This window comes from Vidua macroura, chromosome 15 (genome assembly GCF_024509145.1).
Source record: "Vidua macroura isolate BioBank_ID:100142 chromosome 15, ASM2450914v1, whole genome shotgun sequence".
Lineage (NCBI taxonomy): Eukaryota > Metazoa > Chordata > Aves > Passeriformes > Viduidae > Vidua > Vidua macroura.
The window spans coordinates 4,707,844-4,720,554 of record NC_071585.1 but is presented as its reverse complement, the minus strand read 5'-3'; the positions used below and the strand labels follow the sequence as shown (position 1 = coordinate 4,720,554).

Genomic DNA, 12,711 nt, shown 5'->3' with positions numbered 1-12,711 from the left:
ACATACAATTAATGTGGCTAACAACAAACAAACCCTCAAATCATTCTGTACTAGCGCTGTACAGCAAAACCCATTTGCCTTCGTTAACAGAATACTACCCACAGACCTCCTAGGATTAGCTCTTGGTATGATAAAATCTTATGCAACAAACAGAATGTGTTCAAGCTCTGGACCCTCTGGCTATCATTATAAAGCAGGAGAAAAACAGCTTTTACAATATATAAAAAAAAAAAAAAAAAGGAAACACTCCACCTAAGTTGTCAACAGTGACTTGTAATTCTTTCTGTGCTGTCCACACAGTACAATTCCCATGCCACTGCACAGTTTTCCCGTTACCCCAGAGAGAGAAAACAATGACAAATAAATTAATGGGCTTTTTGCTAAAGTGAATTCTCTTTCTTACTGAGAAAAATGGTTCAGCCCTCCCAGACTAATGACAATAGTATGCTCAGGCACTCAATATTACCAGTTTATCCAGTTTGAGCTTGTTGAACCATCTTGAAATTAATTTCTTTTATTCATGTGTCCTAAGAGACTGGAGGTGAAATTCTGAACCCTAGACACGTTTTATCTCATATCCTTAATAATTTTGGGCATTTGGAAATAAAACCATGGACTAATTTTTAACCTACAAAGTATATGAACAGCATATTGTCACACCACAAGGAATAGTGGCTGACCATTTTGAAGACTACACTGGGTTTTTGGTTTGGTCTTGAGGGATTTTTTAATAACCTTGAATCATACTTACAGCTGCAGTAACAGATATTTCTCAATAATACTGTTATTGCCAGATATTGCCACAGGACATAAGTAAAAATTAAGCAGAGCAAAGACCTTCTCCTACTAAAAAATCCTTAATTAGCAAAGGTTTTCCACCAATTTTCTTCAACTTTTCTGAGCATTTCTATGCCAACAAGTCATAAGACAGTTAATAACTTTTGCCACTCATTTACAAACACATGCCCATTTTGCATTTTATTGCTATTTCAATTGTTGCACACACTTTTCTACGTCTTGGAATGCAAGACCAAACCCATTGAAATAGGTTTTATCATCTTATAAAAAGGGGGACACAGGAATTATGTCAACAAGAAAAATCTCCTATTTTATCAACAGATAGAAAACAAACCCTTCATGAGAATCTGTTCAGAAAATCAGAAACAAGAATGAAAAAGCCAGCCCCAACGCAGAACTACCAGGACAGGATGTTTAAGTCCATCAGTTCTGCAGGTCATTTCTCAGGCATTATTTCAACTTGCTGCATAGGCAAAGACAATCAAGAGAAGGCACCAAAGCACTTTAGACGCAACATTTTTGCATCTTTTAACCCAAAACTCAGAGTCAGCAGTAGTTCTCAGCACCTGCTTTAGGGTCTACGTAGGTCAGGCCATAAAATCAGTGACACATGGGAACAGAGTGGCCCAAACCCAGGAGTGACCAAGAGCGCGATGGCGTTGGCAGACGCATTCTGCGCCCTGGGCTGCTCCCAGCTGCAGCTGAAGTTCACAGCTCTCTGCACCACGCCAAGTTCTCAAGTTAGGCACAAATTTCAGTCTTGTTTTCATCTCTGCCTCTTTGCTATTAGCTGGTATGGGAACACATTTACAACGCAAAAAAAGAAAACGAGAAGAGTAAATGAAAGCAACTTGTTGATAAGAAGAAATAAGTCACGCAGGTCACGGCGTGCTCTGTATTTTGAAGGATAACTGCACAAAAATTCCTTCTCTTTCTACTGAAGAGCTACTGAATCACCAAGTCCTTGCAGTCATTTTTTTTGAGGAGCTCAAGGTGAATGAAACGTGCAATCCAGAAACCAAAGTGTTTCTAAAGAAAGTATTCTTAGTTTATTTTTTGAGCACGGTTCTGCCCTGAGTTATAGACAAAATTTAGAATTCTGTAGACAGGTTGTGTGTGAGGAGAAAAGCACAGAAATGGAAACACTGAATATCAGAAAGGTCACAAGAAATCAGTAAGATAAAGAAGAAATACATTATTTGGTATTCTGGCAAGCTGTTCAAAGAGATAATTAGATTTATTTTTGCAAGAATCATTGAATATTTTCTACATACTGCATTTTATGTTAAAATATATCTCCAAAAAATACACAGTGGGTCTGAAAGGTTGAAATTTGGTTTCATTTGTTAATGTTCTTTGATGGTTCAGATTGCTGCAAATTTTAACATTTATGACTGTTTTGCAACTAAAAATATATTCTCTGGGGCATTTAGCAAATTTATTTTGATAGATTAAATTCTCAGACTTTCTTTGGAAAAACATGGGAAAAAAATTCAGATTATGTTGGAAATATAAAACACACATTTTGTGACTACAAGAAAAATAAGCTTAGAAATAGATATTGTCAATTTGTTTTCTCATCTTTTAGAATTAATATTGATTATTTTTCCTGTAGTAGTGTGTCTGTGCTGAAAATTAAAAATGCACTAAATAACTGATTATGATCTATTTTATATATCCTCATCTCCTCATCTTTTCCACCCATAAATAACTGCCATAGAAGTAACCAATTAAAAACAAAGAGGTAAATAAACTAATTCAGCATTTACTACGTCCTGAGGAGAAGGAATGCATTCCTAGCAACTTCTGCAGAGCCTGCAGAACTCAGTATATTGCAAAAAAGGGCTCCATTTATTGTCCAGCCTATTTAGTGAAAGTTATAGCACAGTCTGCTGTCAGTGGAGGACTGATTCACTCTCTGCAGATACAGACAATCAGTCTATCAAAAGGGGAAAAAAAAGAAAGCCAGTTTTAAAGGAGTTCCATTTTTTTTTTTCCTTTCTTCTTTTCTTTCACCACACAGTAGATTTTTCAGTCTGATAGACAAGTAAAATTTTATAGTGGTAACACATTACTTTTCCTGAAAAGTGCTATTACTATAGAATTCAAACAATACTGTTGATAACGTAAGTTCCCAGATAAGAAACTCTGCAGAAACCTTCTGCTAGCTCACTGTGAGCAACACATACGATCTGATACACATCAGGGTCCCAGCCTGGGGGACAGGGGACAGAGGGGCTGTGACAGACACGGCCAGCCCCAGGTCCCTCAGACAGCTGAGCCTGTGCTGGCACAGAAGGCAGAGCTCCTTTGAGCATCAGTCCGAGCTGGATCCAGCCCCTGGGAACAGCCCCGTGCATCACCAGAGCGTTCAGACCCCCGTGGTGTGGCACAGGGCTGCCCATCCAGCCCCGCTGCTCTGCCTCCTCTCAGGAGCCCAGGGCAACGTCGTGACTCTGCTGAGTCTCCAGGTGCCAGCAGTGGCTGAGGCAGGTGCTCGTTTTATCCACCTGCCATTTGCTGTTTCATCCCGTGGAATTTAAGGGCAAGCTCTGCAGCAGCCAGGCAGGCCTTCCCTGAGGTAGGAAGGTGTGCACTGGGTCAGGGCTGCTCTATCATTAGCTCACGGTGGAGGAGGAGGGTTTGAATTTTGGAGAGGTCGCGTGTCCTTCCCGCCCCCCTCCATTTCGGCTCAGAATTATGTGCTTTCATGAGTATTGACACTCAGATTTGCAGGATTAACTTTTGGGTGACAGGGAAAGCTTTACAGCACTTCATATTGTGAAAACCTATTCTAGAAAAGGTCTTTAAGTGAACAAGTTACAATTAGTACTAAGCAAATTATCTGCACAGATACCAAGTTCAGGGTAATATTGGATTTACATTACAATGACAGTGCTCTAAATCTAATGCTGCTTCTCTGGTAGAGTCAGCTTTCACTGTCAAAACCTTTTTTCAGTATGTGCTGCAGCTTTAACAGCCTATGTGTAAAGTTTGTGGTACATGAAGAGCACAACGTGGTGTTATTTCAGCCCTCAGAGAAGGATCCTCCCCAAAAGCCAATGACTGCACTGAACAAGCCTGCCAAGCGCCCGTCTCTCCTCCCTCTTACACACCAAACACCTTTGAAACAGCTTTTGTCTAGGGCAGCGGTCACCCATCTCATAACAGTGCTCCCCATGAACCTGTTACCCGTCCTGTGCTCGGCACCAGGGCAGGATGCTGGCTGCGGATCACACACCGGACACGCTGGGAATGCTGCTGAACCCATCTGCTCCCGCAGCAGCGAGCGCGGCGATCTCCGCGCTCCTCGCGAGCGCACACGGCGTCTATTGTGGTTTAATTAGCAACACGGCCAGCCCGGGGGAAGGCTGAGATTGCACCTGCTGAGGTGGGCAGCGAGGCTGCGGAGCCCCCAGCCTCGCCAGCACTGCAGCAAGCAGTGCAGTGGGGACAGCCACCCCCCCACCGCCCCGGCACCAAGTCAACTCACAGGATCTCCAGGTCGCGCAGGGCTCGGAAGGCTCCATCTTCGATGCAGCTGATCTGGTTGTTGTCCAGTTGCCTGCAGAAAGGAAGGGAGAGGATGAAGGCTGGCTCGGAGCGCCAGGTTGGGGCTTCCCCGTCAGCGAGGTGTCCCTCCACCCCCTCGCAGCGCCTGCTCAGCTGCCACGCTGCTCGGGGCTGCTCGCGGCTGTCTGACAGCGCTGCACGCTCCCGCACACTGAAGCCTGTCAGGTCTCAGTAAATATTAATTGCGCCTTTTTTTTTTTTTTTTTTTTCCCTTTTTTTTTTTTTTTTTTTTTTAAGGCAGAAGGGAGTAATTTCATTACATTAGGGCATCCAATCCATTATGAGCTTTTACCGTCATGTCACTGAAACAATTTCATTAAGCTAAAGGCCTGTAAATCATTGGAGGTCACTGGGCTGCCCTCCGTGACCTCACAGAATGCCGTTTTTTCTTTTACTGGAAGTTGGAGTCCTCTGTCCTGACAGTACTAAATCTTCAGGCTTTATCTACCCAAGAGCTGTGAGAGTGCATAGGGAATATACCAATTCCAAATTAGACTCAACTAATCTAATTTTATAGTCTTTTTATTATTCTAAGCACCAAATGTCTGTGGTGGTTCGATGCCTCTCTGCATTGTTACTGGTCCCATCTGGTAGCCCTTTCTATTGAAAGATTTCTGCCTAAATACAGATTCTGTCTAACTGCATCAGGGAGAGCAATCCAGTGACAAAAAGCATTATACACATGTACACTTAAAACACTATTTTGCTTCAAAACATGTAATTTAATATTTGGGTGGCGGAGTTCTCTCATTTGTCTCCCTGTATGCGCATGATTTAAATGCATTTTGCAATACATGTGGATGCAGCAAGACAACTACATCTGTCTCCTCTGCTTAAAAGAATTAAAGTTGCAATTTAAAATTCAGTGATTACATTTTCTGACATCTGATCCCTTAAATTTTACACTTAAAGAAATAAAATTACATATCTAGTCACATGCAAGTAAAATATCTGCATTTCATGAAAAAATAGATGCAAGCTCCTGACTATCTGTTACTGCCCTTTGCACAGCATAAACTTTAGATTTGATGAGGCAGAGACCTTCTGTACTATGTGGGTAAAGTATCTTGAATAAAGATACAAAGATTACACTGTAGTTTCTACTTTTTATGAAATATATATATATATATATATATATGCAACTATAGGAAATACATTACACCCATGTATAGTATGGTTGTATAGTTTCACCAACTACTTTCCAATTATTCGCCGTATCTAATTTTTGGTCTAAATAGACATTTGCAGATATTTTCTTATTATCCAACAATAAAGCACAAACAGAACAAATATAATCTTTATGAACCCCTCCAAAGACTGAGCTTGATCTGCTAACATTGAGCATCCTGGACATGTACATCTTTGACAAGCGTGGGAAACTTTTCCTTTGTGCTGTAGTCTGTATCAATGAACATTGTATTTTTTATGAGTTAAAGTACAGGAAAACCCACTCACACTCTAAGGTCTACTAAAAACCTTAGGAACCATAAAGCCCCAACTAAGATTTCTCGTAGCATTCGCTAACTTTGGAGAACTTTGTGAATTTGGCAAAACTTCAGCAATATCTCCAATACTGGCAGACACGGGGATGTACAATCCTCCAAAAGGAATTTTTCTGCGTGTAGGAGTTCATGAACAGCATATATACATATCTGGATAAATGTATACATACATATTTATGTTCTCTCTGTTTCTCTGACCATCTGTGAAAGATCCTAAAATCTCTCTGTTTTTGACTGCTGAGAAGACTTGTCCTGATATCCCTGTTTAATTGACAAGAATTTGTTGCTCAAACAGAAGGGATGGTGCTTTTTGAAGAGGAATAAACTTCAAATTAGTTAAATACAGTGCTGTCTGCAGCACTGTAAGTACTTTACACTTAGCTTTATTAAGCAGAAGGTTGGCAGATAGTAACATGATGAGGAGAAAGGAGCCTCAATTTGAGAATCACCTCTCCTTCTATGGGAAGTACTAGATATTGCATTATTTTTATTGAAGTTATACTATGATATTGATTTTTCTGCCAAACACACTAAAATAAGCAAATAAACCCACAGTGTGCTACTCTCAAAGCCTTCTGATTAAAGGGATTCCTTGGTGGGTATTGTATTTTTTAAAAAAACCTGCTACTCTCTAGATTGATTTTTGTTGAAAAAGTGTAATGACCATTTTAATCATATTTCTACGGGTCCAGTCATGCCACTGCCAACAACCAGGCTTAGCCTGTGTGATCGATGCACAGGATCACAGCAAGGGAAACCTCTCAATGCTCAGAAGACTCACACTTAGCAGGACTATCAGTAAATAGGGAACATATTCATTAGTGATACACCCTGATTCTCTGGCCCATAACCAATTCTTCACAGTCTCTGGGGTGAAACTCACATGTTTAATGTTTGTCACAGAGCTTGTGTCTCCTGGTATCTATCACCCCAACACATTCACATCTGCATTGAAACATGAGAATTTCTTCTCAAAAGGAAGAGAACTGCTAGTTGTCTTAAAATTAGGTTTTAAGGCCCTCTGTCTCCCTGTTTATTTCTCTGTGTGTGAAGATGGAAATCCTATTTCTGTGCATCTGTACAGCACCCTGGTGAGCAGTTCAGTCAAGACTAGAAATTTGGGAGTTTAAGTCTAAATGTCTTCCTTCCAAGACAAAGTGATAAGTTTAAAGTTTTGGGGAAAGTTTAAGTGAAGTCTTACAGAAAGCCAAGGTGTTCAGCACATCTTTTTATGCTTATGAAGACAAAACAAACCCCCTGTGATGTGGACTAGCAGCCAGCTCACACACTCAGTGTGGGCAGGCTATGCATGCAGATCCTTGAGGGGCCAAACCCTCAAGACATCCCTAACATTTGTTAAGAAGAGCATCTTACTTGAATAAAATTAACCATATGCAGAGAAGGTAAAATTTCAACTTTAAAAAAGAGAAAAAAAGGAAAAAAACAGAAAAAAACCCAATATTTCAGAACAGGTGGAACCTGCATTTCCCTGAGGAACATTGTGACACTGCTCCCATCTCCCCATCGCTGCATTCTGAACAGAGCACTCAGGCACACTGAGCACAGGTCAGCTACCTGAGACACACATCACCTGCTCCAGGCTTACAGGTGAATTTTTAAAAATAGTCTTGGGCTGCAGAAGCCTTGGTTCAGATTTAAATGGCACCTCTATTTGTCAGCACTCCCAGCCTTTCTAGAAAATCTTTTCCTCGAGATTACAAATGGGCTGTTTTGCACGTAGTGGTGCAACACTCTGGTGCTAAAAGGTCAGACAACACAAACTCAGATTTAGGAGGCAGTTTTAAAACTACATGGACAAAATCACTTTTCATACCTGCATTTAGTCTGCCTTTGAAGGAATACAGCATTGGGCTCAGACTTTATCTAAACCTACCAAGTGATTTGACTGCCTCTGAGCAGAAAACGTTCTCACAGAGAAATACTGAGCTGCTGAAGGATGAGTGAAACCACAGTAACTGAGCTGTGTGACACTTTCAAATTTTGCTGAGTTACATAGACAGCTAACTTTGATTTGGGCCGAAGTGTTTGGGTTATGTGCTGAATCTCTCATGCATGAGACACAAAGCAGTGAAGCTGAGCAGACCCAGACCCTGGAGCTGCGCTGGGTGACGTTGTCAGAGCAGGTGAGTGAGCTGAGATCCCCGGCTGGGACACCCAGCAGCTCCCCTGGGATGGAATTATCCACCCTGACCCCGCCCGGAGGCTCCAGGGATCCCAGATCTCCGTGACAGGCAATTAGCAACCAGACAATGCCGAGAGAGAACGACAGCAATAGCACAGAGCTCAGAGAACAGAGCAAAGCACTCAAGCAAGGAAAATATTGAATGAGCAAATGGGATTTAGGTGGAGTGTGACACAGACAAATGCTTATAAACAATCCAAGAATTTATAAAAGTCTTCAGAGGAAGACTTCTTTCATGAGACATCTTTCACGTGGCAGAGCTATAACACATAAAGCCATATGTATTACTGAAATTTGGCTCTAATGTAGACTCAATAACTACTCTCAGATTTTATTGAAAAGCAGGAAAATTATGTGAGTACCTTATATGCAACTGATGGATAAAACTTAAAATTAATGTTTTAAAGGAAAAAAACCCACAAAACTTAGACACAAATCACCTTTCTAAGAAATAAAAAATAACACTGCATCCTAACAGATTTATATCATAGGAGAATCTATGGCTTGGCTAAAATGCTACTTTAAATGTTTAAAACACTCTTTTCCTGACAGTGTAACTCTGGCTTATCATTTAGACTGGTGCATTATCTATCATAAATAAGAGTTAAATTTCAAATACTATTTAGAAGGAATAGGGTTTTACAAGTTTGATATTCTTTTGCCATTTGAAATAATCCTTTAAATATCAAGCCTTGAATGTTTTGCTTACAACAATAAGGAATATTTAATTTTCAAATACATTTGAGAGATAAAAATCCCTAGCAACAAAGCTGATATAATTTTATCTTGTTACTAGTTTTAAGATTTTTTTTAAACACAGAAATATTCTAAAACATTAAAGAATTGAATTCATGCAGGGTAAAATTTACAAAAACTGAAACAATCTATTTTTTAATTAACATTAAAAAAATTCTGTTTAAAGCCATACATTTGTATTACTAGCAAGATTTCTTCACAGCACATCAACTATATAAGAGATTTCAGCATTTTTTCTGCAGTTTGCCACACTCACATTCACAAAGAAGAGGCCCTTCAAGCCTCAATGTTTAACAATAATGGACTTTTTAACCAGTGTTTTCTACTTTATTCAGTAAGGGATTTTTTTCCCATTTTCAAACATTACCAAGGCCACTGCAGAGCTCAAGTGCTAATCTATTTTTTAATTATACAGTGACAGTAGTTAAATTACTATAACCTCCTTCTTTATTTTGCCAAAAATCTAGTAAAATATTTAAATAAAAGCCAGCATTAATGACTACTGTAATATATACTGTTCAAATTTCTTTCTCATATTTCACATTTAGCATAGAAAAGCAGTGTTATAATAGTTGCATATTTAAGGTTTACTGTTATAGCTTGTATCTACACTTGCAGATAAGAAATTAGGCAGGTGCTATTTCCTCACTGAGGAAAGACTTGCATTTTTAACCAGATATATCCATGTTAAGGAATTGTATCACCAAAATATTTTTAAAAAATTCAATAGTGATTTCACAGGAAGGCAAATGCACTGTAAATTATTACAGAATAATTTTAGAAAATAATTAATGTTGTTAATTATATCTCCAAAAGAACTCCTGTTTGCACAACATTTCTCTCTTCCATTTCCTTTTTTCATTTTGTTTCTAATACAGACTTGCTGGTTCTATGTCGTCCCTTTCCTGTAAGGTCTGCACTCTAGTATTTACATTCTTCCATAACCTGTAAGAATTAGAAACATACTCTATAACATTTATTGCCCTCATGTGATTTCAAGAATATTAAATTCTTGAGGAAAGTGACACCAACGCATCCATTTAAAATTTCTCACATACCAAACCAAAGTCCTTATCCTTGTAGTAATTGATGAGGAAGCCCCAATAAATGGGGAAAGATGGTGCTTTGAGGTAATGTTAAATGCAATTAAATTGAAATAATGTAAAGTTCTTTCAAAGCAGCTTTTAATGCATTTTTACCATTTAATTTTTACTCTTTATTTATGCTTCACTAAAATCACTCTATAAGAGCTTGCTTATATTAGAAAACATGAAAGACTGATACAGCTGTTGTGATCAAGCTGCAATCTCACTCTGAGATTTTTACAAGTGTTTCAAAATTCCCAGGTTTTTTTGGTTCCCAAGGATGCAGTTTTGCCAAAAGCTGTGGTTGAGGCTTTGTGCAGAAATAGCTCATCTGCCTGGGATAATTGGGCAGAGTCATATTCTCTGTCTTCTGTTTTCATACCCAACCTGTGCTGCCAGGTTGTTAAATTCAAGGAGGGAGGAATATCTGATTTGAAGGAGAATTGCTTATGAATAATTATTCTGCAGACTATTCAAAATTACTAAGTATTTGCTCTGAGTGTTTGTATTACATTAACTCACAAATCAAAATGCTGCCGTCACAAAATAACCAAAATATCAGCTTAAAGCAAACTTGAGTGACAAACAAACATGGAGACTCCGCCTGCTGCAAGGACAAATACACACAAACACAAGATTTCTTTTCAATATCAGGTGCTTTAGAACATTTTTTTTCTTTTTTTAACTCTCTCTGGTTGCTGATGTAACAAATAGTGCATACCAAGCACAGAAATGGCTGTCTCCATAGCAATTGGGGCAGGTTTTGCTGTTTCCCTAGTTACTCTTGACTGATAACCATCTGTTGTTCTCCTCTGCCATAGCCCCAAAGGGGAAAAGGGGAAGAAAAGAGAAAGATAAAATGGGTGTTTGAGAAAATGAAAGTTACTTACTGTGGTGTTCTTTACAGTTTTAGAAGGTTTGCACTTATTTAAATTTTTATTTATTATGTTCAGTTGACAAGTGTCAAACACCACACGTAAAGGAAAGTTCTAGTTCAGAATGTTACTAACCAGTGACCTTATTAATAGGAAATCATACCCGGGAATCAGATTAGGAATATTAATAGGAAATAATATCATTAGGGACAGTATTATGAAACTGGAAAATCTGAAAGCGAGGTACCTGCATAGAAAAAAACACGCAGTTGGTTAAACAAAATAAGAAGTAGACATTTGTCATGTGCAAAGAGCATGGGGAGGAGGAGGTGCAGGTGGCTCCATCCACCCAGCTGCTGCAGGTGGGGTCGGAACTGTGCCTTCCAGCCCTGGCCTCTGCTCATCTGGGCCCCCCGCTCCTCTCGGGTGTTTCTGGCAGGGAGGGGAGGCACAGGCACGGGGAGGCTGCAGGCTCCGGCTGCCCGTGCCCCATCCCGAGCCCAGGACGGCAGCAGCACTGAAGCTCACCCAGAATCTGTGCCTTGTGAGCAAGGCCAGTGCTTGCACAGGCTCAAGCACCATCGTGGCATCACTTCTGTGGAGCTAACAGCGCAGAAGTCGTGCTCATTTCCAAGGCAAAACAAACAAACCCCACAGGCGAGCTGCTACCGCCCATCAGTGCAGCAGCATCACCTGGGATTGAGGTTTTATCCTCAAAATCATTCCATGCCGTAACAGATTCATTACAGAACCAAAACCTTAAAAAAAAGACCCAAAATGCTCCATCCCTTCTTATTAAAAAGTGTATCTGCTGTCAAAGACAGACAATATTTTTTGGAGCTGTTGGCATGGAAAATGGGCTCAGTAGGACAGAGGGCTGCAAGAAACTCTGCAGTGTGACACAACAAGGCAGGGCTGGTGCTCTGCTGTTCCTGGCTGCAGAGCTGGACAGATGTTCTGGACATGGGTGACATCCCTGCTGCCCTGGGGACACCACTGCAGGTTGAGCTGGCAGTGCCCGTGAGCCCAGCCCGTGCCAGCGGCACAGAGCTCACCCTGAGATGGTTTAACAGGGACACATAGCAAAAAGCGTGTTAATTCTGGTGGTGTTCCTTGCTGACACATTTTTATGTTTTAAAACCTACAAAACTCAGGTTTGAGAGGAAAATTAAGGCTCTCCTCCCTTTGAGAATCTTGGACTTGACTGGCAAACATGAAAACGTTGTGGGGCACGGAGGCTGTGGCAGAGGGCGAGTGCAGAGCAGGGAAGGTGAACATGCCCAGGGCAAGGCCCAGAAGTGCCTGGTTTGTTACATGGTTAGGGGGATGACAGAGCAAAAGGAAATCTGGACATTCGATCTCCAGACATCTGTCCCCTCTGAAATCCCACATCACATTAGATTAATGCTATCACCCGCAGTCATACAATGACTTGTGAAATGTTTTTCTAGCTCTCAGGACAAAAATTAGGAGGAAGCAATACCAAACCACTAAATATTGGGAGTACATTGCAGAATGTCTGCCTTGCTGCATAGCTGGCAAGTTTGGGCAAAACAGTTGATTTGTTTGTTTGTTTGTTTTGTTTTGGTAACTTTTTTCCTTTTGTAATTAGAAAATTAATACTAAAAACTTGAGGATACTATTCAATTAACAGCTTGCAGTTATAAATAGTAGTTTCTTAGTATAACACACCAATAAGTTTTCAGTCAAAGCCTGTTTTATCAGACTGTTTTTAAAAAACGAAAAATGGCCAGTTAAAGCTGGAGAAGGAATCACAGTTCCAAATATCTCCACATTCCATTTTGGACTGGGGGACTTTTCTCAACATGGTTCTACTCAGTTCCTCAACCAACTCCCACAGCCACTGGAGAACAGTTAACAAATCACATACTTCAAAATGCTGCATTAATTTTAAATCA

The 12,711-nt window shown here is 40.2% G+C and overlaps 1 protein-coding gene across 2 annotated transcripts in view; it reads right to left on the bottom strand.

The window, feature by feature from the left end:
* The window catches only part of SLIT3 (slit guidance ligand 3), a 471,188-nt gene that overhangs the window by 204,547 nt on the left and 253,930 nt on the right, over positions 1–12,711 (bottom strand). For both annotated transcript variants that reach the window (XM_053991145.1, XM_053991146.1), the window contains exon 6: positions 4,292–4,363. In XM_053991145.1, the coding sequence (XP_053847120.1) occupies positions 4,292–4,363 (72 nt within the window). The remainder of the gene's footprint in view (positions 1–4,291; positions 4,364–12,711) is intronic.